This window comes from Dufourea novaeangliae, unplaced genomic scaffold, assembly GCF_001272555.1.
Source record: "Dufourea novaeangliae isolate 0120121106 unplaced genomic scaffold, ASM127255v1 scaffold6, whole genome shotgun sequence".
Taxonomy (NCBI): Eukaryota; Metazoa; Arthropoda; class Insecta; order Hymenoptera; family Halictidae; genus Dufourea; species Dufourea novaeangliae.
In genome coordinates this window covers 420,482-446,327 of record NW_015373900.1, presented here as the reverse complement: position 1 = coordinate 446,327, position 25,846 = coordinate 420,482, and the positions used below count along the sequence as shown (strand labels likewise).

At 44.7% G+C, this 25,846-nt stretch overlaps 2 protein-coding genes across 2 annotated transcripts; one reads left to right on the top strand and one right to left on the bottom strand.

Annotated features, from left to right (window-relative positions):
* On the top strand, window positions 1-24,078 carry LOC107193417. The gene is made up of 21 exons (XM_015582857.1): window positions 1-86; window positions 3,264-3,353; window positions 3,770-4,174; window positions 5,395-5,601; window positions 6,162-6,389; window positions 6,772-7,241; window positions 7,321-8,552; window positions 9,214-9,488; window positions 9,926-10,021; window positions 10,783-10,926; window positions 11,379-11,738; window positions 12,337-12,520; window positions 13,345-19,784; window positions 20,728-20,925; window positions 21,216-21,494; window positions 21,560-21,649; window positions 21,756-21,912; window positions 22,189-22,519; window positions 23,306-23,431; window positions 23,533-23,701; window positions 24,007-24,078. Exons 1-21 carry the CDS (start codon window positions 81-83, stop codon window positions 24,034-24,036), a joined length of 11,517 nt encoding a protein of 3,838 aa, XP_015438343.1. The 5' UTR covers window positions 1-80; the 3' UTR covers window positions 24,037-24,078.
* Window positions 24,079-24,344: 266 nt separating this feature from the next.
* LOC107193617 lies at window positions 24,345-25,512 on the bottom strand. The gene is made up of 3 exons (XM_015583097.1): window positions 25,366-25,512; window positions 25,061-25,250; window positions 24,345-24,964 (listed from the first exon to the last, which is right to left on the bottom strand). The coding sequence occupies exons 2-3, from the start codon at window positions 25,147-25,149 to the stop codon at window positions 24,358-24,360; spliced, it is 696 nt and encodes a 231-aa protein (XP_015438583.1). The 5' UTR covers window positions 25,150-25,250; window positions 25,366-25,512; the 3' UTR covers window positions 24,345-24,357.
* Window positions 25,513-25,846: the final 334 nt, after the last annotated feature.

Below are 25,846 nucleotides of genomic sequence, written 5' to 3'. Positions count from 1 at the left end.
CCAGTCGGAAGCAGCCAGTACCGTGACGACCAGTTCCCGAGTGAAAAACCGGAGAAATCGGCTCCGACGCGAGGTCCCACATGAATGTGAGTGCGATTCTTTCCCTTTCACGGGTGCATTATACCTGTTGGTTAACGGCCACGGGATATCAACGGGGATATACACAGTGCTACGTGCCTTTTGTTCGCCGTTTCTTCATCGGATCCCCGTCGGTGCATCGGCCTGGACGTTGGCGCGGATCAGTTCCGATCGAACGAGATTTCTCATTCTTTCTCTTCGTTTCAACCCATTCTGCGACTTTCTGTGATTGTGCGACTGTTCCTAATTCGAGTTCCAATTGGAATTTCAGTCTAGATACATACACGGCGATCAAAAGTTTGAGGTCACTGATGTCTCTTGACACTGATTCACCTTTATCTTCTATCGGGGGATTTGTTAATGGTCGGACGAATTGTCAACTTTTGGATTCTGGTGCCTTTTTTTCTCGAATCTAGAAGTATTTGTAGCTTCTCGATGAATCATAGAGTACACTGTACTTCTATTTTCTACTACGGGTGATTCCTAACTGTCGACAGTCCCATATGACGGTTGAATGTAATCAGGTTAGTGTAAATGGATCGGGAACTCCGTAGTCAGGCATACGGGTAAAATAAGAATTGCGAACATGAGTATTTTTCTTGAATGGAATACCGATTTTTACTTCTTATTAACATCGAGGAACTCCAACTGTCGACTTCGATTTTAGGAGGGTTTTGTAAGGTAATGATTCCTAATGATATACGTGAAGTATGAGATGTAGACACTCCATAATTTAGAAGATACGAAGTATTAACGTTACGTACGAACCTTCAAGGTATACTATGAATATAAGTCAAAGTTATCGAAATTGCGTTGGCAAAGTAAAAAAAAAAATATTTCGTTGAACGGGACTAGATCCCAGGATCTCCGATTTACCAGCCAAACAACCCTATACTTCGATAAATTTGTCCGATACACAGTACATCTTGAAGGTACTGTGAACTATCATCTTACAATTCTACGTTAAAGTCGGACAGTTGGAATCGTTCCTTTGCAAGGGTTAAAGAGATCACACAGCGGCCCTTCAACTTTGCAATAAAATTATGTATAATTGGGGGACATCCAGCAGCTTCGTTTGTTTCCCGAAGAAGCAATTACGAATACGACTCTCGCCTGATGTTACTCTCTCACGAGATGCACAATCGACACCTCGAGTGATTTCATCGCGAGAAAACTTCGATCCAGCCCCCGGGGCGGAAGTAGCCGCGTGTTCCGCGCACCGAAGTTCCGTGTTTCGTGCGACGTAAACCGGAAACGAGGATCGGTTTGTTTACGAACGCACGCGATCCTCCACCGATGAGTACCCAGTGACACTATCGAGGCGAAAGCATCTGAATCCTTTTCCCATAAAATTGCGGAGGGCACGAGAGCCGATGAAAGTTTCGTTCCGTTAAATAATCGAGGGTTTCATATAAGATCAAAGAGCCACACGATCAAGTGACACGTGTCAGTGAGACGTTCGATCGTCCACGATCACCTATCCGATTAATTTCGAAACTGTCGAGAATTATGACTCGTATAAATTCGAGTGGAGCCAAAATGGGCTGTAACGCGAATTCCCTGGAAGATCTATTATGATACTAAAGCACGGGAGAATATTATTACACTGTTAGAAAAATGTTTCCCGGATGATCTCTAGCGAGGTTGGATAGAGCTTGGAATACCTCCAACTGCTGCAGACTTTAGCGATTTCACCAAAAAATAGCGGCTCGTAAAGTGCAGCCGGCTTCGTCGAGTCGCGTCTCCGTTTAAAATTAACGCGTATTCGTACCTTAACCCGAACGACTGAGATTGCTTTTTCCTCAATACAGGTCTCTCCTTTCATTCTCGTCTATGATAAAACCGAATCGATCGTTCGCGTGGACAAGATCACTTGGGCGCGTCTAAATTTATAATTCTTGGAAATCCGTTGCTTTGTTGCTCTTGCATAGGACAGAATAGCAAGGCGTCGAACAAACGAGAAGCGTACCGTGGCTACAGAACAGAAGGGGTAAATGGTCTAAAGATACGTATGGCTCTAATTCGAGGATCTAATTCGCGCGCGTGGAACTCACGAGGCCTCCTACCTTGGCTGGAGTCGTGGATAGAGCAAAATTATACTTTTTCTGCTGTTTTCCTCCCCGTCGGCGTGTCGACAATACTCCGTATCGTTTCGAAGGTGGACGTGGCCACCTCCTCCATTTACGAATTATCATTTCCTCCGCATAAGAGGACCTGCCAGGAAAGTACATTTGAATTTCATCGCATGGTCGGGAGGATCGTATGAAACTTTTCTGTTTCGCATAACCAGCGGAGAAAATTCCTCGTGGAATGTTAACGTAATCCCGATAGAAACGTTGAATGAATGCACGGGCATAACCCACGCGATATTTACGGATTCCCCGCGTTCGTGTCGACCACCGAGAATGTATAGTGTCGCGTGCCACACGGCTCGGTTTTATTTCGAGACACGGAACACGATTTTTCCGTCCCTCACCTCCCACCGAAATAGATCCGATTTCCGTTGTCTCTACGCAAGAGGATCCGATGACGTCAGGCTTTCTCGAGGACCAGCTCGAGAAATCTTCGATAGTGCATCCTCGAAATTACTCGGCCACCTAATCCAAGGTGCGATGACATGAATTCACGCGTCCGTTTGGCAGCCTAACACGAGGCCCGATGCGCCGCTGCCAGCTTGTCTCGACGCCTCGTTTCGGGATTGCGTGCAAAAATGCGCCCCGCCTGATAAACAATGGCTCTGGACGCGCACCTAGAGCCCCGTGATACATTGCAACTGTGCGCTATGGCATCGTAAAACGACGGAAAATAGCTTGCATTCGAATACAGCGAACTGCACGAATTCATTATAATTGTAGTTGATTTAATGTGGGAATTGTAAATTCAGTTAGAAACACATAAAAATATTTAGAACTATTTTTTACAATTCTAGTTTTTATTTAAGAAACACGTAGGTACTACTGCGTCAACTGCTCTCAGCTTTTGTTTTTGACAAAGCCTGTACTACTACGGAATTCGGCATCAAAGTGTTAATATACCAGAAAGTATCGATAGAAGAAAGATATTAGAGGAGGAACAGGGATGATAAAAAGATTTCGTATTGTAATTGAGTTCACTGTAAAGAAGGAAGCTCAGGATAATAGCTCGAGTACGTCGCACTCATCGAGACATTACTGTATATGTTACAGAACCCGGGAGCTGAAAAATGGCGCCCGATGGCCATCTCGAACCCGTCAACCCGGTTACGCATGGCAAGGTCCATGCCTCACTGGGTACTGGTACGTACAATTCGATGTAATGGGTGTACCATAATTGAAAGAATATTGTTCAACTTTAAATTCATTCATTCCATTCGATATCACATTGCTATATCATATTGATACACAGTGCTAAAAGATTGTAGCCTTACAAAGGCCATTGACCCTCGTACACTGTGCGGATCAATTTGTACCAAACTTAGACTTTAATGCTTAATCGGATTGTTTAAATTAATTAGTAGTCACCAGTAGTTTACATGTAACTGATCGAACAGTACATAGCATGTTAAAAAAGGGGTCTAAGACTTTAAGGATTTATAGTTGCTCACTTAGAATTAGTGTGGAAGTAAAAAATTTCAAAACAATATAAGACCTAAAATCCTTTTCCCTTTCGATTCAAAACACATTTCTCAACGATTCCCGTTCTCTGGTCCCAGGCCCAACAACAAAAGGAATCGGACCAGAAGCATCAACGACGACCACCGACCCCGCCGAAGATACCACCACCATCCCTCTCCGGTGACTGCGGCGAGCCGGACTACGAAATCATCGAATTCCCAACCCGACCACAACCCGAAAAGTCCTCGACGCCGATCGCGAACGCGTTCAAATGCGCCCTATGCGGCACCGAGAACGTGTACGCCCGTTGCGACGTATGCAACGGGACCTACTGCGAGGCCTGCGACGACATGAATCACAAACACCCCAAGAGAAAGAACCACGTGAGACGACGGATCCTGATGGATCACGCGATGAAAACACGACCGCCGTTGCCGCCTAAAGGGGAGAACCTGTCGAATCCGCCCCCGATACCGCCGCCCAGGCGTAATCGGAAGACTCAGGTAGGATGCGTTCTGGCCTGAGGCTTTCATCCCATTCCGTGAACATTCTTCCAGGACCGGTGATCCGCCATAGGTACGAAGCTCCTCGACGTTGACCAGAATCGTGCCAGATGATTGCTTACGGAACACGATTGAAATCGGCGGTCACCAGGTTGCGAGTGTCGCGAGCCCCTATTCTCTGATCTTTGTTTTATTTATTTTTAACGAAATCATCCGTCCCTTGCTTTTTATTATCCTTTGACAGCCTTCTCGAAAGTGTAAAGGTTCTGGTGTTGAATATCTGTCAAGTCGCAACTTTGTCTCCGGTGATTTGAATCGTTCTCGGCATTGTTAAACGACCGTATTTCGTTGTAATACGTACACTCATCGATTGTTGATTTATAGAGAAGAAAACGAAACACGTCACACCGAGGCAACGAAGATTGTTATGCGCGGCGTTCGCATCGGATCTTTTTTTTTTTTTAAAAACGGACGTTAATGTTGTTCCTCCGAGGAGCAGAGATTTTATTGTATATTGTTCGTTGGTTTTTGATCGAATACACCACGTTACCGCAAAAACTACACCACTGCCGTATTCACTGAACCCGTTATTCACTCTTTCTTTCTTTTTTTGGTCTTTTCCACGTTTCTTCGTCGACGACGTAACGGGGCGGGAAAGGACGAACAGGGACGTGGTTGCGATATCCGTGTTCGATGAAATACGGTTTAGACGCGGGAGAAATTCTCCTTGTGGAGAATCGTTGACGGTGAATATGGCAGAGACACGGTTAACACGGTGATTCTATTCGTCCACGATACCACGATCCTATTCTACGTCGCCTATGCGCTACTCCCGTACCGTTACTGGTACAATCTTATATACTATACACGAACATCGATTATTTTCAGCTGATTCGTAGTTCTTATTCGACCGTTTATCATCGTCAGTTTTAGTTGAGTTGCAAATTTTTCACCGTTATTTTCCTTTTGTCCACTAACGCTTTTGTCTCATCGACGATTTAGCAAGCCATTTAATTCTAGCACCGCTTCAGGCGACAGGCTCCGTAACCAGAATCCAACGTGTCCTCTATACATACATGTATGCGATTCTCGATTCATGATTTCTTTTGTTTCGTCACGTTTCAACAACCAAGAATCCACAGTTCACCGAGCAAACGACACCGCGAGACGGTGCTCGGGTCAGCTCGACTGTGTAATAAACCTCAGGTTTCCGCGCTTAGGCTAAATCGACGCAAAACCAGGGACCCCCCACGAATCTCTCCTTGATCGAGAGAGTCGGCAGCTTGAAGCGAAACCTACCGAACACGAGCAGGCCGGTATCGGTGAGCCTGGACACGAAAACGGTGTCGAAATCCACGCAGTCCGTGAAAGACGCCACTTCCGTCGACGGATCCGGCACTGGCACCGACAAAATGTCCACCTTACAGGTAAACAGCTTCGACGCTTGATGGTTCGCGGACGATCAGTCATACTTGTCAATCGTTGAATTCGATCGAAACGGGATCAAATTGCTATGACCGTAATGGTATTTTAGAATTATTTAAATTTAAATACCTCCTGAACTGCTAAGTTTTCAGCTGCATCGATTGATGTATTAAAAAATACCATGTTCCATTTAAAAAAACAAAGTTGACCTTTATATGACCTTTACGCGTCTACTCACGAAAAAAACTAATAACATCAGAATATGCTCCACTCGATACCATTCAAGCCTCCGCTGAAACATTTTTTGCTACGAGTAACAATAGCAAGAAAATCAAGATGTCATAATCGGGTGAGACACCCTTATATTTTTGACGCAATGGACGTGTAAAAATCAAACAAGTCTGGTCACATTTCCATAATTTGCACGTGTCTCGATGGACAATCGCAGCAATCGTGCAGCTCGGTGCGAGAATATTGATTGACAACCGTGTCTGATCGTCTGCGAATGAGTTTCGAGTGATCGGTTGAGAAAAAGGAGCCAAACGAGCCTGCGAATCTTCAGGAAAGGTACAGGAAATATCAAGAAGCGATGCGCGCTCAAGACGCGAATAGACGAAGGCACACATCCGGTGACATATCAAGAGACACGGCGAATACGAGGCCGTTGAGTATGGGCAGCCCAAGACCGGCGCCACCAGTGCCGCCGCCGCCTCCTCCTAGATCGATGATACAGTCGGCGAGCGTTTGCGATTTATCCTCGGCGCATATGTGGAATCCTGGAATGCATCAGGTAATTAACGTTGAATTTATTCGACTTCTGGATAACCTTCGACGCTATCGATCTTGAAACGGAACGTTTATGACGTTAGAAGCTGAACGTACCGATTGCTAATAGTCCCCCCCCCCTCCCATATTGAATTAGCAGACGTGCCTTCACAGATAACAGGTAGTTTAATCTTCGTGCATTCCCTCCGAGAATCTTCCTACAAGATATCTCTACACTTAAGATATTCGAACGGCACGTTAGAAATTAAATTTAAATCCTTTTTCTTTCGAACAACGAAGAACCCTGAATCTACATAAGTTGTATATTCTAGTCGGTATCGAATCTTCGGAATTAGTAATACTCCAGGGTTTTGATTGTAATTTCAGTGGAGATTTTCAATTTTCAGGCCCAGTCCATGGCTCACTTAGGTCCAGGCGGAATGCCCATGATGTGGTACCCGCCGAATGGTCCCTGGGACATGAGTATGGGCGGTTCCACGATGAGCCTGAATCATCCAGCGATGTGGGGCTGTCCGATGGGGTATCCACAATCGCAGATGCTACCGCCGCACTATCCAGGCTCGCTCTCGAGGCCGCACAGTCCAGCGAGAAGCTTAAAGTCCAGCAGAAGATCAAGGGCTGCATCGCCCTCGCCCAGTCTCAAGTCCAGGAAATCGTTGGCCTCCAGGTCACGATCGAAAAGATCGCAGGGATCGCCGTCTGACGCGAGTTCCGAGGACTCTGGGGAGTCGGACATCGACGACAGGCTTTCTCGTAGCTCCAGAGGCACTAGACGAGGTAGCCTATCCAGAAGCAAACAGAGGAACTACCACGAGGACGACGGTGGCAGGAGTTTGTTGACAAGGAACCGACGAGAGTAAGTTGATCCTCGAGGTGGCAAGACACAGGTTGTCGAGTTATCCTTGTACCGTTTTATATCTCGCTTTATATTTCAGACGGCTGATGTCAGAGGAAAGGATGACAAGCACCGAGGACTGGTCCGAGGGACCAAGCAAACGATACTCGAGGAACTTCGAGGACTTGCAGAAGAACACTCTGAACGCCCGACGACGTTACGATCAAGAGGATCGCAGGCTCTCGAAATTGGATCCTCGAGTCGATCGCGTTCCCAACGGCGGGTACAGAGAACGTCGAAGACAGAGCACCGACGACGAATCGTCCGACAGAAGATCGACCTTGCCCGTTCGATCGAGAGTCACCAGCTCCTCCGACGATCACTTCGAGAAAGTGGAATCTGCAGGAAAAAGACGGAACGAAGATGTGCTTTCGAGAAGATCGTCTTCCGTGAGAAGGGACCCAGGATCGGACGATTTCGAGAGATCCACCCGTCGAGATTCCAGACGATCCTCGATCGACAGCGACGCGCAAACCTCGAAGAAACCACCGTCTCGAGATTCATCCTCCAGGCGAAATCAAGACCAGGAGAGATTAAACAAAGAAGAGAACGAACTTCCGTCGCGTTCATCGACGAGGACACAACGGAGTCGCGATCCATCGCGTGACCGAGAGTTGCCAAAAAGGGAAAGTTTGAGGGGAGAAGCTTCTCCGGAGGACACGGAGAGGTCTGCCAAACGAAGTTCCCGTAGATCGTCGTTCGAGTCCGATAACCAGAGCACGAGGAAGACACCGTCTCGCGAGGCTGTCCCGAAGAAGCTTCAGCAGAGCGATCGAGAGATCTCGAAATCGAATGGATCGAGCAGGAACCAAGAGACGGAGACGCGAGAGGTTGAGAAACGTAGTGTAGAGAGTCCTCGGATGAAAGAACCTGAAATAATTAAACGTCCAGAGAGACCAGCCTCAGCGAAGAAAGAAGCAAAGCGTCAGGATCAGAATATTTCATCCAAGGAAACGGCTTCGTCGAATGTCCCCGGCGAGTCGAAGCCAGCAATGGAGATACCAAAAGAGGAATGGGCCTGCGAGCACTGCACATTTATAAATAACATGAACGACCGTGTCTGCGTGGTCTGTTGCAAAACAAAAAGCAGCGCGTTGCCGCCGAGTGGCGACGACACCGCAGAGGATCCTCCATGCGAACCACCGAAGAGCGAATCAGCGACGACCTCCAGCAACCTAAGCGAACCTAGCCCCGATCTCGAGAAACGGACAAGCCTGTTGAAAATCTCGAACAGCGAAGAGAGCGGGGACAGTGGCTCGGCAAAGAACAAAGGTAGAGCAAGACGAAAAATTAGCTTTTCCTTTGGTACCAAGTCGCATCAGTGACCGTAGTAGTAGGTACCTGTTGCCCAATTCTCCGAGTGTCTCCCCTCCCCCACCACCCCCTGAGTCCGTGAGATGTTTCAGACGTGTTTCTACTTACGTTCTTCTATGGTTTTTTTTTTGTACGAGAGAAAGAGAGAAAAAAAGCACAATGACAAGAATGGATTGTGTCCTCCTGTCGATGTATACCCTTGGATGAATAATAAAGAGACACGCGAATATTATTTCGTACGCAACGACCAGTGGATACCAAATGCATAGTCGTATTTGAAATGAAGCCTACCTTCTTCTTCTTCTTCTTCTCTCGACCATGTCCGATGCGTTTTATTATTATTCATTCAAGAGGAGCTGCTTTCAAGCACGGGCGTGCATTTGGATGGTGTTCTTTACGTATCCTCATGGAAATAATGTGACTCTCTGGTACGCCCTTGGACGTATGAGACGTGAATAAAAGTGATCCTTGCAATTGCCTGCCCTTGGTCGGAACGATCTCTTGAGTACATGGTTACGAGGAAAACGGTATTGTTGGTATTATGGTTTTAAATGTGGATATTGTATGTTATTAAAGACATAAGACTCGCTGGAAATAACGAGGACACTTGAAGTTACAGAGGTCGCGACGTTGGACGATTCGTCGACGGTCGTTACCGAGAATAAGCTACCGGAAGCCTCGTCGGTAACGAAAGATACAACGTCAGAGACATCGAGTAGTACATTGATGGCCGTGGAGAGCACGCAGGACGCATCGATCGGCGTGGCTGTCTCGAAAGTGAAAGAAGAAGAGCGCGCAACATCGCCGATCAGACGACCGATGCTCGCGCAAATTCAAAAAATGCACTCGGTTTCGACTGGAACGTCGCCACCGCCTCAGACCATCTCGACTCAAGTAAGAAATTGTAATTACAGTTCCGTTATAGTTTATTTTAGTTACTTATGGTTTCGTCAAGCTATGCCACAAAATGCAAAATTACATTTTTATTCATTCTGTCACCTCTTGATGTCAAGTTATTATCCTTTAATTTTTAGACATTAAAATTTTTGATTCTTGGTGAATTAAAAACAGTTCTCATAAAAAAGAAAAATCTTTTGTTGTTCTTCTAATTCATGGTATGTAAAAAAATGCTTGTAAAATATTATTGTGACTTTTTAGAAACATGTGATTTCGCGAAAAATAGCATAGCTAACTCTTCTACTGGATCCCTCAATTTAACGTCCCTTACTCCAGCACTAAAAGTTGAAGAATACAAGGAAATGAGTACAACAAATACAAGAAAAAGTAAGAAAGAAGAGCATTATTTATTCGAGCAAAAATACGTTTTTCAGACCTACGACTATCTTCCAGCAAGAGGAAATACCGGGCTTGCAAGAACAGCATCAGGCTCCAAGGGACTTCTTTATTACGAGGACAGTGACGCAGAGGTAAAAGCGCCTGACAAAGCTCAAACTCCAGTTCCATCAAAGTCCCTGCAGTGTAGACGTACGGTGAAACACTCGGAAATTCTCTATTGAATCCGTAATCGATCGTTGAACCGACATATTTCCGTAAATCTTTAATATCGAAGACATTCATACAATACAGACGATTACCCCCAAACCCTCGAAGTACCGTAAGCTTGTGGTAACATTGACACGGATAGGATACCTTCGTCCCAACTCAGAAACTGATAAATTTCGAATTTTCTCGCTCTGCAAATTGTTAAACAAAATTGATTTTCACGTGAAAATATATTTCACGTAAAAAATACCTGCCCTATCGGAAATGATTATTTTCTGACTGTGACACAAAGTTACCCCCGACTGAGTCAAAACTACTCCACCTTACGGTACGGAAAAATAAGAAATAAAAATATAAATATTCAATATTCATAAACTGCAGATTATCCAAGCGTTTCGGGTCCGCGTGATTTCCCCTAAAATCGATCCGCCGTCGCGAGTGAAGCAAGTTTCGCAATTAAAGCATCCCTCCCGGTTATTTTCAAACTCGTATTTGGACCGCGTTATTGGCCTTTGAAAACTTGGCCCGAAGTCCGCTCAAACGGAGCAGCCGTTTCGCCGTTCGAGCCAAAGGCGCCCTTCAATTTTTTAATGGCCGTCGTTCCCGGTTTTACCGGGAAATCCCGCGGCCGTTTTCTCTGACGAACGATTTAATGAAAGGAGCCCGTACGGAGCGTCTGTTCCAGGAGCAGCAGGTCAGGTACGCGAACAGCCCGGATCTGTATCCACGTCTGCAGGAGCAGTATCTGCAGCAGCTGATCGCTGGATCGAGCAGGAATCAAACGCGACGGAACTCGATCGACTCGGCGCATCTTTATTACCGTTCCAGGGTAATCTTGTTCAACCCCCAACGAGAATCAAATGGTTTCTAATCCCATCCAACCTACGATCTACTTAACCGTATTTTTTTGTTTTTGTTTTTTTTTTATTTAATCTGTATTGATCTTGATTTCACGCTCCGTAGCCTCGGTGTGAACGTAGGCAGGATTACACACAGCCCCTTAATTCGCCGATCACTTGTTCATCTTCTTTGCTTCCGTAGATAATGATTGTGAGAAATAACGTCTGGTTTTTGTTTATCGCATTAATCCATGTTAGAGATAGTAACACTGTGTCACTTGGTGTCGTTGTACAGGGATGCCATTCTGGGACGATCGAACCTCTTCGAACGACTAGTTCGTCCGTTCCCAACGTCACGAGCACCTCTTCCTCCGAAAACCCTCTTCGTATGTATTTTTCAACGAGTTAGTCAGCGAACGGAGGTATTAATTTCGTGTTTCAGGAGCCGAGCCAGCCGAGATTCCTCGAGGCGAGCTCCAGTTCCCAAGGCGGCGTCTCGACGTTGACGCGGCAGGGCTTAGAAATTGTCGAACTTCTGCGTGACGCCGAGAGGCACGGTTACTCCACCGACGACGTTCAGGTGGCTTTATCGCAGGGCGCGAGCAACCCGATCGAATGGCTGAAGGCGCAGTGGCCTCATTTGGTGGAGACCGTGCAAGTTCTCGCGACCACACAGGGGAAAGAGCTGAAGGAGAATAATGTCGGCGCGATCACAGCCCCGGAGGCGAAGGAAGCGTTAAGATCGGCCAAGGGCGATGTTTGGAACGCTGTTGCCATCGCGATTCAACGGAGACAGCTGAAAGTAAGAGTTTCGAGGATAATTGTTGCAGCTCGGAATGACGGATACTTTGGTCGTGCAACGTATTTACATTAGTACAACGTATGTACAAATTCATTCGTGGCCCCTACTATTATTCCGTAGTAGGACAAAAATATTGAACAAATATTTTTTTAGCCACATTTTTTAATAAGAAGTAAATATTGAATCCAAATATTGTATACATATACAGGAAATATAAAATACATGTTTCCAATATTACATACATATTTATTTTATATTGGGAAAAAAATATTTTTTTCGTAATATGAAATAAACATTGTATGAATATTTAAATATTAAAATGAGATTGAATCTCTTGATAAGTAACTTCGACGGATTTTTATCAACTTTTCTCGTGAACAGACGGACTGCACGGTTTAATTTACAACGATATTGGTGACCTCTGTTGATTATTTTCCATTGAACGCATCGTGAACCGAATGCCCGATAAGTGAAATTCACCACATCAGGTGCAACGACCAGAGTAGAAGTCCTTTTGGGTCCCCCAGGGGGGTGACGGGCGGTCTTTAAGTTATTACGAAGTTTTCGTTGACGTGGAATTTCAAATGACTTTCCGCAGTGCGAGGAAATAATGAAGAAAGGTAACTTCACGACGGCGGAAGTTGTGAAAGCGCTGGAGAATAACGCAGGCGCCGAGGACGCGGCTTTATTCGAGCTACAAAAGAATCAGCTCAAGCCGTTTTTGATGAGGATCTGGGGTCCTCCGGTCGGGGTGGAAAATGACGAGGCTGCACCGCGGGAAGGTCAGCGAATATTTTCACCGTCGGAAAGCATACCGATTGAATCCCCTTTTGTAGAATTAAAAAGCTTCCGCGGCCGGGTTCGATGCCCTTATATTGCAAGGTCCTTCCTATTTCTCCGGGGAAAACTGAAATCCGATTAATAACGAAGGATCGAACCATTTATACATCATTTATACAAGGGCTGAATTAGTTTCGTATAATCTCCTTGTCTACCTTAGCTCTTGGGCGAACAAAGAAATAAATCGACATCGTTCAAATTGTATAATTTACGTAACGCTTTTGCTTAAAGTTTATTTTAATCGGCGGTATATCCCTTACTGAGGGGTTTATTTAAAAAAAAGTAGTCAACATATTGAACCGAACGAATTATTAACCCTTTAAGACCCAATATTGCATCGGTGCAACACTCATTTTAAAAATTTAAAATAATTCAAGATTAATGTCTAACTCTTGTCAGCAAGAAAAGTACATTTCAACGTCTTCGTTTGGAAAATTCAAGTACTCATACTTGAATACAGTACAACATACATGTATATCATAATTTTGATATAACGATTTAAGGATCTGAGTGTTAAAGGGTCAATACAGATCCTCGGAGATTGTCCTTTTTCCAAAACCGTCGCGTTTCCCGAATATTCCTTCGTTCTATCTCGATAATACCATTGTTCCTGCATGAACCCAACAGATATAATTCAGTTGATTGCCAGGGGTTCAGAATAATCGTTCGGATAATTTTTAATCGGTCGAAACGAAGGTGTCCAGAGTGGAACCCTGTGGGTCCTTAGGAAACAGTGACGATCATCGACCATATCAAACTGTTCTAGATGCGGCAGGTGCGGTCGGTGGTGGTACGGGTGTTCCCGAACAGGTTTCCAACGTGTCAGACTCCGAGGCGCGGAAGCAGGTAATGTCACCAATTGTTGAAAATTTCGTGGCGTTGCAGGCCGACTTTCAAAAGCAACTGGCGGCCCTCCAGCAACTGACCGATAACTGGCAACACGAGAAAGAGCCCCCGAACACGCACGGTAACGAGCCTGTTAATCTGCACGAAGGTAACAATGACGATCGAGCGGTTTTAATCGATAAAAATCTGGTCCGAAGGACCGTACAAGACCTCGATGTAACCGAGGCCCTTAGAACGCCGGAGAAACGACTCGTGAACTGCCCCGACGACGAATCGACACGAACGACCGTAGACGAGACTGTATTATTGCCTGTAAACGATAAACTTTTAATTAGAGAACTCGATGCACCTGCTATAGATTGTGAGAAAAAAGTAACCGCAACAAGTGTAATCGGGGAAACGAACGAACAGAAACCTACGGAAAATCTATTAAGGAAAGACGATAAAAAAGTGAATGAAGCGATTTTGGATATTGATAAGGTTCGAACACCTGAAGTACAAAAAATGCGTCTCGGGGAAGTGAAAAAGAAAATCGAGGATAAGATAGATCAGAAGGAATTATTGCCTGCAGAGGATAATACTGTAAGTGTTCGTATTGAAAATCCTGATAGGAAGTCTCCTGTTTCAAATATAATTAAGGAAACGACAGAACTGGCTTCTTCGAGTCTGTCGGGTGATTTTTCAGAGATTCCAAAGAATAAAGTAACGGAAGAAGTGATTCTTCATCCGTGCAAAGAGAAGAATCAATCCGCCGAGTTACAAAGGGAACTCAAGAAAGCGGATAAAAGTGATGATACCGAGATAGAAAAAGCTGGAACAAAGATCGCGGATAAGCCGCCCGCGGGGGTAGAATTAAAAGCAATCGACGCGAGTAGCTCGAAGGAAAATATTGAGGAAACAGGGAGCCAAAGTTTTGACATAGTTCGGAAGGGAGACGAGGAGATTCCTGGACGAGTCGACGGAAACGAAATCTCGCCTCGAGAGACTGCCGGTTTTAATCAAAGGACCGTAGAAGTAGATAAAAATTCCGTTTCACCTGAAAGCGTCCCTGTAGACCGAAATGTATCGAACCACGGTTCGCCAGAGAATTCACAACCATCTAGTGGAATTGAACAACCCAGCCTGGTGGACGAAAAACTGTTGGAAAGTGAAGAAAACTTGCAGGAAGAGACAGTCTTCGATCCAGTCGTTAATCCATCCGACCGCCCCGGACAACCACAAGAGCCAGGTATTTCAACGGAAAAAACACCCGAAAGCATAGAGTCGACGGACAATTCGAGCCAAACAGCCGCAACTACCCTCGAAAAACAGCAATCATCGTCGATTACCACGGCGAACGATTCCTCCGCGAACGGTCCTCCGCAAGAAGTCACGCAGAAAAGCAACGAAACCCAAGCAGCAGTCACCGTGGAGGCGCTGATATCCGCGGTGAGATCGTTGCCAGAGCAATTACTTGGTCCGTTCGTCTCGGCGATGCAGATGTTAGCGCCGAAGAAGACCCTGGATGTCGATCGATCGAACGAAGTCAACGTCGCGACGATCGATCCCCTGGAAAAGAATGCGAAAGAAAAAATGGTGAAGGAGTCGAAGACTGTGTCTTCAGAAACGCCAGGAGTAGATCAAAAGAGCGACGAAGACACTGCGAAACTTCACCTGGTGGAGAGGATTGTCGATGAAATTGGCGGTGTCCCAGCCGAGTCAACGGTATCTGCCACTGCCGAAACGACCGCGGCCGACATCGAAAAGCTGCAAGAACTCGAAACGGTACGTAGAGACGCAGGAAACGACGGTGTTCGTGGTAACGCGAGTGGGAGGATAATGGAGGCGGCTGGGAACACGGTGGTAGCGAAATTTCACGGTAACGTCGAGGTCTCGAAGGATCCGTCGAATCTGTACGGGAAAGTGACGCTGCTATCGGGTTGCGAGGAAACAAAGATGGTGTCTGGAAACAACGGGGCTGAAGTAAGTTCGGAAAAATGCGCGCCGGAAGTCGCGGCAGACGGCATTAGAGGCGGAACGGAGCCTCCGGAGAATGCTGATCGCGGGAGAACGCTCGACGACGCAGGTGAAGCTTTGGTTGTTCACGTGAAAGTGTTAACGATTGATTCTTCTCACGGGACCGAGACCCAAATAATGGACGAATTGTCGTCGGTAAAGGAAGCTGACGGCTCTTCCGTGAATAACACCGAGGACTCACGATCTAACAACGCATCTTCGTGCGACCAATCAGCCATCATGCATTGTTTAACGAGAAATAACGAAATCATTGGCGCGCAATCATTATCGACGTCATCCCCCGTGGCACGTGGCTCGGAAACATCTGAATCATCCGACAGACGGACACGTATCACGAGAGTTCAGAGTTGCGATGATAACCGTGTGAAATTGATCGATAGCAGTTTCGTAGGCGAGCATAGAGATTCTGTAGAATATCCAGTTACTACGGCGGTTAATTCTAGTGCTGATAACTCGACTAATTTCACCGTTACGACGACGAGCTTGTCTTCTCTTACTAATCCTCCCGTTTGTGAATTTACTAAAGTTAACGCGCAGAGTCGTGAAATTGCCACGAACGAAATTCCTGAGGGTTCAGAAGTCCTTGCTGAAGTCTCCAATAATCCCGGAAACGCTGTGCCCCAAACTTCTGCTGATTCCAATACCTGTACCAATGAAATTTCAGAAGCTTCGGTAATTAATGCGCTTGAAAATCATAAAATCACCGAGAACGGTAAAGAGGTCGCTATTGATGCTAAAAATTGTCCTGAAACTTTCGTAGATTCTAAAACACTGGGCTCCAAAGTCCTGGATGGTTTCAGAGTGATTATGAATAAACTTTCTGTGGATTATAAAAATCTCAATGAAAAAGTTCCCACGGAATCCAAAGCCGTTGCGACTGAAGTTACTGTAGTACCTCTAATTACGAAGGATTGTTTAATTATTCCAAAAGAAGTTCTTTCAGATTCGATAAACCACGTCAAAGGGATTTCTCAAGATCCCACAGCTTCTGTCCTGGAAATGTCAGAAAATTCGAAATTTATTCACAATGAGGCTCCCAAAGATTCCGAAAATCATGTCGAAGAAGTTCTCCAGGATTCTGGCAACGTCGTACGAGAAGTTCCTCTGGACCCTCGAACATCGATCTTCGATATTTCAAAGTGTTCGGAAACTGGTGCGCAACAAATTATCGAGAATTCCGAATCCCTTATCCAAAATGCGTCGAAACATCCCGAGGAACTTCACGACGTTACCACAGATTCTAAAATTACCGTTTCCTTAGCTACACAAGACAGCGAAACAATATCGAGTGAAATTCCTGAAGATTCCATAGTCCTTGTCGAAGAAGTTTCTAACGATCCTCGACACGTTGTTCGTGAAATCCCCATTGATCCCAAAATTCTAGTCTCTGAAACGTCAAAAAATGCTGAAACCACCGCGCAGGAAACTTCCAAAGAGTCTGTTGTTAATGAGCAAGGAACTTCTAATGATCCCAAGCCCGTGGCCGAAGAAATTTCTAACGAAATCAATGATACCGTTGGCGAACCGTCCGAGAATCCGAAAACGGAAACGACAAATATCTCGAACGGAACTAAAGCTCTTTTCCCCGAAATATCCAAATCCCCGTTGCATGTGTCTGAAAAAGTAGAGCAGCCTATCTCCGTTGCATGCCACATACCTCAGTCCGGTGACAAAATCGATACTCGTCCAATAACTTCCGTAAGTAAGTCGCTCGACTCTGACGTGAAAACAGGAAAAAGCAAGCAACGTGTATCGTTGGTGATCCAGGGGAATAACTACGAGGTAACAGATGACGGTTTTTCGAACAAAGAACAAAACGATGTGAATACAATGGATGGAATGAATAGATCGGAGGAGAATTCAAAGATCGAAAATTCACCGATAGTTCCAGGGAATAGTAAGACTTCAACGTTTATAGATCCCATTTCAATGTCCAACGACGTCGACGCGAATAAAAGCACCGAGGCACTAGCGAATATCGAGTCGACAATTTTAACTATTTCGAGTGACTCTCGTATTAATGGTCCGTCGTCGAGCACGGAAACTCTGGATTCCGAATCCGTCGTTAACAAGCTGAATTCTATGGACACCAACAAAATTCCGGAAAGTCCAATCGATCCCAATGATATTGTTGATATGTCGCGTAATGCGGTCGCTTCGAGTACAGAAACTAACTCGATCGAATCGAGTTCTAACGATACGGTTCTTGAAAGTTACTCCGATACTACATCGATAGCTACTATCGATATTTCGAAGGATTCGAATAATAACGCGTCGGAGTCGGTGGATCCAGAAGTTAAAGAGAATGAAATACAAAAAGAAAGTAAAGATGTCCCTGATGCACCTGCAGTCGAAAATTCAAATGAAAATATATCGAACTCGGATTTAAGAACGAGCGTTAAATTGGCAGAGTGTCGAAATATCGGGGGTGTTATTGATATTCCACCTGGAGTACCTGAAATCATCGAGATTAACATAACCGAGTGCCCGATGATAGCGGTGAATGAATGCGCGCCAATAAAACATTTCGAGAGTATGCCTGAAGTTCGAACTCTCGAAGAATCCACGAAACTGAGAACAGAACGTGAAGTTCTGAAAAAAGATGCAATCGAAAATAGTGAAATACGAACCGATACGACTGTGGCATTTGTAGTCGCAGCTAAGGAAAGATCGAAATCACCTGGCAAGAGGTTCGGTCGAAGAAGATCGCCCGTGAAAGTGGTGAAAAAACCGACTGGCATACCCAGACGAAATTTCGGGAAAATTAGCCCGAAGGGAACATCGAAAAGTATCCCGAGAGCAAAAGAAATGGCGGTGGAAGTGATTCGCAAATCGATTCTACCTATACAAAGAGCAGCAAAAAGAGAAACTATGGGAAAGGTAGACGCAAGAACCGCGAAAATCGTGTCGAATATTACGCAAACGGGTAAAATGAAAATGACAACTGTACCAAAACAGGTTGAAAGGTTGACCAAAACAAATTCCAAGTCGATTGGTTCGCAAGTAACCACGCAGAAACGATCCACCATCTTGAAAACCATATCGAAGGGTTGCGAACAGATGAAACGATCGATCATCTCTGTACAGTCCAAAGACAAGATCGCTCGGGTAGAAACGGAGAAGAAGATACAAGAAATACCAAAAAGCTCTTTCCTCTCGAGGATCCCAGTGTTCACAGCGAGACGTCCGCAATCTGCGAAAAGTTCGCAATCTTCGGTGGTGTTATCCGCCGATTTGAATAACACCACGGCGAAACCAGAAGGCCAAGAAACTGTTAGGAAAACTGGTTCATCGGGAAATCCTACGAAACTGAAGGCGCCACAAAATATTGTCTCCGATCGAACCGATACGGATTTAGATGGCAGGAAAGTAGAGCTTTCGAGAGGTTCGACAGTCGACGGGAATAGAAATATCAATAATATAAGAGACAATTCTGTAACGGAGAAGCTGAAGACTGGTGAATTAGACGAAGAACAGAACGACGATTCGAACGACACAGATTCCAGCGAGGAGTACACACGTGAACCGGAAGACAGTTCCGACGTGGAAGGTTCCTCAGACTTCGACAGCACTGACACGCAACATTCCGACAACACCTTGGACAGCATGGAGGATCTGACCGACGCCGAGATTCGGCTGCAAGAAACGCTGAACGCGATCAAGGCGAAAATATCCGACTCGGAGTACGAAGAGAGCGGGAACGAGTACAGCGACGTGGACACTCAGGGCTCGGATTCCAGCGACATTCGCGTGGATCGTAAAGATTCTAATGGCATTGTGGCGGCTGAAGATTCATCGTTCGACGAGGAAGAACCGTTAGAGGACGCGGAGATCGATGGGATGTCCGAGGAGGATGAAACTTTGAGAGCCGATGACGTTGACCCGAAGCAAACCCAGATGATTAGTGAGCAGAAAAAAAAGACTACTAAAATAGAGGATACTGGTAAAAAGGCTCGAAAAAATTTCACAAAAATAGTAAAAATGGAGGAACCTTCGCCAGCTACGAACTCGAATAAACCAGGTTCTAATGGCACGGTTGATGGAAAGTCTACGAGATCAAAGATGAAACACGAAACGAATGATGCCAAGATTGAGAGTGGATCCGATTCAAAGGTTGGGGCCAAAGCGCCGAGACGCGTGAACGAGAAAAAGGTTAAAACCGGCCGTAGAGCGAGCACGGGCGGTGATAAGGGGATGGAACAGGGAGGAACCTCAAAGAAACGGTTCTCCCTGGTAGCCAGTTGTATACGTCGGTTCGAGGGCGAAGAGAAAACGGAAAGGGAGTACGTCGAGAGTCGAAGCGGCTACGAGAGGACCGGGGGATCTCCCAAAACGGAGAGGGAGGTCAGTAAACCGTCAGTTGTGTCAGACTCTCTCACCACTTTGTCGGTCCGTTTTGTCCGTGGACAGGCCAATGTCTACAAACAGCTCGAAAAATGAATAAAGCGTACCGAAACACGGGGATTATCCGAGACGTTCCTTAAAACTTTTAACCCAGTTTTCATTGTAGCTTGTTAGACAATTTATCGTGTAGCACGTCTCGTCTGCGAGGTAAGTACCGTTTCTTTTTCTCTCCTCGGCGTGACTAATCTTGGTATTGTGATGGTATTCAAAATTCGCGGGGTAAGAAGAAACATGGGTATCGCGATGCATTGGAAAGTGTACGTTGAGGTTCGTATGCATTCAAGTATTCACGAAGAGGGTATACAGGAACTTTCATTTAATATCACTGGACACAAATTTTCCAAAGGAGGTTGGAATGTATGTGGCTGCAGTGGAACTTTGGAGAATTTAGGTCGCATTCGTCACGATGCATCCGTCGCTTATTAACGCATTAACACTCCTTAATACTTCCATTACAATCGAATTCGTAATTTTTCTTCGCTCATACGTAACAATCAAGGGATATTACTCTGAAAAATCACTCTCGAAAATCACTCTCGAAATTTCAAGAGCTCGTTTCTAGACGTTGGTGTAGTCTTTCTATCGTTCTTTTTGCATGCCACTATGTTCTTGCATCGTCCATTGTGTTATCAGTCTCTGTTCAAAACCACAAATAATGATCACTTTCATAAACTCGACGATACTCTTAATACTATCACTATTTTTATGCTCCAAAGAATCATCAGTCTGATTGATAATATCGTAACAGAGTACAGCTACTCTTTCTGAGAATACCAATGTATTCGGTATTATTGTAGCTTCCAGTACAATTACGGTCACAGACCTTTCTAAGATCGATCGTCAAAAAGCACAGGCTGTCAAGAAAACTGTCTTCAATTCACAGAGAATAGCACGCCGCCTCTTGGCCGAGGGCAAAGCGTCGAACTATGACGAGGCGGAAGTCGCTGCCAGTTTATTGGCTCTGAAATTTGGGGATGTGGAGGCTCTGCATGCGGCCAAAGAGTGTTCCAGCGTGGAATCAGCGCTGGCTTTCTTGCAGCAGGAGTGCGAGCTTTGCACTGGTCGCTTCGCGATGAGTCAGGTGAGCACAATTATACGAATAATTAATATCCAGTCTAACAATAAGTAGAAGCTTGTATAAAAGTAATAAATGTTTCACAACAGTATAGAGTATAGAGTATAGAGTATATAGACACATAGATGTTTTACAAAAGATATTAACAAAAATGTTACTTGGTAATCTTGTGCGCTACTTAGTGTAGACCAAGGAGCCTCTACAGTAAGATGACCTCTAGGCCATAAAAATCTCAAACATCCCGTTCCACTTTGACTTTGATCGGAAAGCCATGAAACACAAGTTTTCCCTGTCAGATGATATCCATGCTGAAATGCGTGCACCGTTGCTGCAACGAGTGCGCGAAGAACTACTTCACGATCCAGATCAGCGATCGAAGCATCACGGACGCGGTTTGCCCGTACTGCAAAGAGCCGAACTTGAAGGACGCCAGCGAGGACGAGGTGCTGGAGTACTTCAGTAACCTTGACATCCAACTGAAGACCCTTTTGGATCCTCCCATTCACGAGCTCTTCCAAAGGAAGCTGCGGGACAGAACGCTGATGCAGGATCCTAACTTCAAGTGGTGCATTCAGGTGAAGTACCCTCGATGCGAATAACATTGCGCAACTGGGGCGTAACCGTCGCTGATTGGTTTCAGTGTTCGAGCGGTTTCTACGCGGATCCGCATCACAAACGACTGATTTGTCCCGATTGCCGGTCGGTCACGTGCGCCTTCTGTCGAAGACCGGTAGGTACAGAGAGAGGCGTTGACGTTACACACGCCTCGGAAATTAAACTGATATTATGCAACGGCTCCCGTAAACATCCTCTCAACTGGACGGTTTCACTTTCAGTGGGAGAAACAGCACGAAGGAATTACGTGCGAGCAATTTGCCGCTTGGAAAGACGAAAACGACCCGGATAATCAGGCCGCGGGCTTAGCCAAGCACCTGGCGGATAATGGCATAGACTGTCCTAAGTGCAAATTTCGGTACTCCTTGTCCCGGGGAGGTGAGATCTCAAAGAACCCCTTCTCTCTAGCCCTGAAACGTTATGCATTTAAATTGGACCGTTGCGTAGACATATAATGTAACACGAAGATCACTTAATGAGAACGAAATATTTTTTTTTTCATTGCCACATTGAGTTTCATTTATCTTAAGATTTTCTTGGCGTGTCTTGGCTGTCTTTGGCAGCCTTTCTTTCTCCGAGGTTGCCATTATTCTTGCGATATATGAATGTAGATATGGATTCCACTGAAACCACTAAACGACAAATTCCATGCAGGTTGTATGCATTTCACGTGCAGCCTGTGCAAGTACGAGTTCTGCTGCGGCTGCGGCAAAGCGTTCATGATGGGAGCGAAATGCTCGGTCAGCCCGTACTGCGCGAAACTGGGCCTGCACGCTCATCATCCGCGGAACTGTCTGTTCTATCTACGCGATAAGGAGCCCGCGCAGTTGCAGCAGTTGTTGCGCGATAATGGGATCGACTACGACACTGAGGGTCCGGCCGGGGATCGCAAGTGCAAAGTGCAGTTGCAGAAAGAAACTCCCGCCGGTGTTGTGGACGCGGTGTGCAATTCAGATGTCGTTGAGGGACACGCCGGTTTGTGCAGGTAACTCCTCCCTCCCTCCCTCCCTCCCGCCGTCCGAGTGGAACTTTGCATGAGTTGCCTTTATCAGACCCATTTCGTCGAGAAGACAGTCATGTTGCGATTCAAGTGATTACAGAAACTGCTATTTCTGTAATTGCTATGGTATTGAAACGGTGTTCACTAGCTGGTACGAACGTACGTAGTAGACTGCAGATTGTATACATTTCTAACGTATACAGGATTGTCTAAATAGTTTAATGGGATGTTTTATATCGTTTGACACTCGATAGAAGCCTTCATAGAGATAAAACTAATGTTATATTAATTTCAGTTACTGTAATTCAATACAAACGATAAGACCATTTGCATCCGTAGTATGATATGTACTCGTTAGATATTTTTGCCTATTAGTACATTCATCTGTGTTCAGACCCTCTTTATATTACTATTGTTCTTTATACAGCATAATTTCAATAGAAAAGTGACGAAGTTATATTCAACGGAAACGATATCGTGTGCTTGTTAAGTAGATTCGTCTGAACAGAGCAGACATTGATGTAAAGAAGACCCGAGATCTCATAGTACCCTATACGTATACATCTGACAATTCTTTTGGTTCAACGCCTAAAACAAAAGGGTATTTCAGCTAGTACTAGTTACTCAACGATCACACAATATCTCTTCCAACCGAGAATTTGTCCAAGACTTCCAACTCTTTCTTACCCAAAAAAAAAAAACACTCTCGCGACTCATATACCCCCCCCCCCAACCCCAGTCGTTTCTTAACGAACGGTTCCAACGTTCAAGGATACATTACATCGAGTACCTAGTCAGAAAGATTCGTGGGACCCAGTTGGAGCCGCTCCCGTTGCTAAACGTGGACGATCTCGAAACGTGCGTGAAACGGGCCGGTTCGAAGTTACCCCCGAACTGGTACGGCCGCGACCCGGAACATTACAGGAGGGACCTGGCCGAGGTAAACGCAGAAGCATCGTGCATGGCACGACTAAAGTTCTGGGTACTTTTCCCCGCAGGCAGCACTACATTGAGTACTTGGCGGGCCTGGTACTGAAGGGCAAGCTGGACCCCGTGGCTATCTATGACTTGAACGATGCCAAGCAAGAGCTGCGCCGCCGGGGAAAAGTTCCCCCTGCGAAGGACCAGGAAATGTCCGAACGGGATTATCTCGAGGCGTGCATTCAGGTGACTAACAGTCCTCCTCACCTCGCCACTCCGTCTTCTCCTGCCAACCCGACACACTGACCGAATTAACAAACACGAAACGCATGAAAGTGGACCTCCACACGCATGATTCCGCGGTCGAAATACTCGCGTTCCAGCGAGTGAGAACAAGGAAAAGAAAATATCGGAGAGTGTCCTTTACATCACGAATTTTTGTCCAGTAGTCGGTTTTTTTTTCTTTCTGCCCCAATGAACGAGCGTGGCATGTATTATACAATATTTATAATCGATTGGATATGTAATACTTAACTTTGTTGTTTCTCTAGGTTGTGCGAAAAGAGATTCCATTGGAATGATGGATGAACCATGGATACACGGGACTTTGTACATGAGACTCATTAACGCTCTTGATGCATGGTGTTGTATAGTGTATTTATTTTATTATGCGGACAGCGATGTAGAGACCTATTTCCAATTAAAGTGAAAACAGATTTAATGTTGTGTAGTATTTAATGTAAAAAGCAGTTTGATCCGGATTATGGGTGTTGAATGGTAGGGGAATATAATAATAATAAAAGGATAACAATGTTTTGTAGAAACATGTGAGATATAATTTATGTTATAAGTAAACGTTTATGGTAGTCAGATTTTTATAAAATATTTTAATAAACCGATTGTCAGCAGAGTTCTGTTAAGAAATTGTGCAGACTTCTTCTTTTGGGAGGTGTTGCTCCTTGAGTCACAACAGCTTTTAATCTGTTTATATTTAATTTTTTTATTTTCCGAATTGGTGTAATAAAGTTTGTAGTGCCTCCTATTTTCTTTGTAGTTGTTTCTTTTGGTTTTTCCACAGTCTTTTCTGCATTTACGTTTAAAATTCCAGAAATGTTTAAACCGGCAGTCTTATCCTTTGTCCTTCTCTTCTTACGTTTCTGCGATACCTGAATACTTTCTGTCCTAGATTTTTGTGTTTTTTCTCTTTGTGGCTTAGTAAAAGGTATCTTAGTATTGCTTGAACAAACCGAACATCTGAGCAGTAATCTATTCATCTTATTTTTTAAACATTTCTGTACTAAACTTCTACGAACTTTAGGTATACTCTTGTCGTTGTTGTTCATGGAAGATACAATCTTTCTAATGGACTTAGAAAGTGGTTTGCCTCTTAATATCCTAATGCTATGATCCACTGTATTCCAAAGTGATCCACAATAAGGGCACATCACCGAAGAACCAAAATTCTGCGTTGGCAATTCTATTCCTTGGCTCAGTCGTCGACATTTTTGTCTAAGACGTAATAATATTACATATATAATACAGGTTCCATAATACATTCATTAACACATACACAGATTTCAAATAAACCATTTAAAAAAAGCTTACATGTAATATGTTTGTAAGTTTATGCTTTGAGGGCAATTCAATTTTGTAATAAACTGATTCACATTCCACAAGTGCGTTATCTTTTCCATGTTAGATATTTACATGTGTGCCATGGAAAAATATTTGGGGAAATATATTCATGTTGTTAGAAGATATTTGTGAAAATTCAGATGTAATATAAATGTGAATGCTATAGAAAAATAGGAGCATATAATTAGTCATCGATCCAATAACGGGGAACAAATCTGTGACTCACCGCATACAATCAAACTTCAAAACCTTCGCATAAGTATTAGGAAACGTACTCCGAGTCAAAAACGACGAAATCGCAGTAAACTGTGTCAGTACAGCATGCGATAAAGCGGTACTACGTCTCATAAACAGATTACAGTGATTCTCATAAAAATATTCGATTGTAACAGTATCGTTTCTAATTAGAAACGATCATTGTTGTGTCGTGCGGAAAGGAGAAATGAAAAAAAATAACCTCAAAATACACACACACTAGACTGCGTGACAATAGCTGAAACTGCTAGCCAATTATATGGCTACCAGTTTCAGCGGTTCGCCACGGATGGCGCCACCGGTCAAAAAAGTTGTGGTACTCCGCGATTAAATGCGATTTTAACAGTGCCTACTGCAAATTATTACACACATCTATCGCATACTCATGAAACATTAAACGGAAAAGTATATATTTTTTCACTTAACTACAAGACAATTTATTCTAAATGCATCGTTAATGGATTTCATTCGTTTTTATATCTTGCCTTACACTTGTATATT

Coding starts and splice junctions, on each gene's coding strand:
- LOC107193417 (XM_015582857.1), top strand. Junction 3,354..3,769: donor CCATGCCTCACTGGGTACTG/GTACGTACAATT, acceptor CTCTGGTCCCAG/GCCCAACAACAAAAGGAATC. Junction 5,602..6,161: donor ACAAAATGTCCACCTTACAG/GTAAACAGCTTC, acceptor GCGAATCTTCAG/GAAAGGTACAGGAAATATCA.
- LOC107193617 (XM_015583097.1), bottom strand. CDS start 25,149: ATGGAAAAGATAACGCACTTGTGGAATGTGAATCAGTTTATTACAAAA. Junction 24,965..25,060: donor AACTTACAAACATATTACAT/GTAAGCTTTTTT, acceptor ATTACGTCTTAG/ACAAAAATGTCGACGACTGA.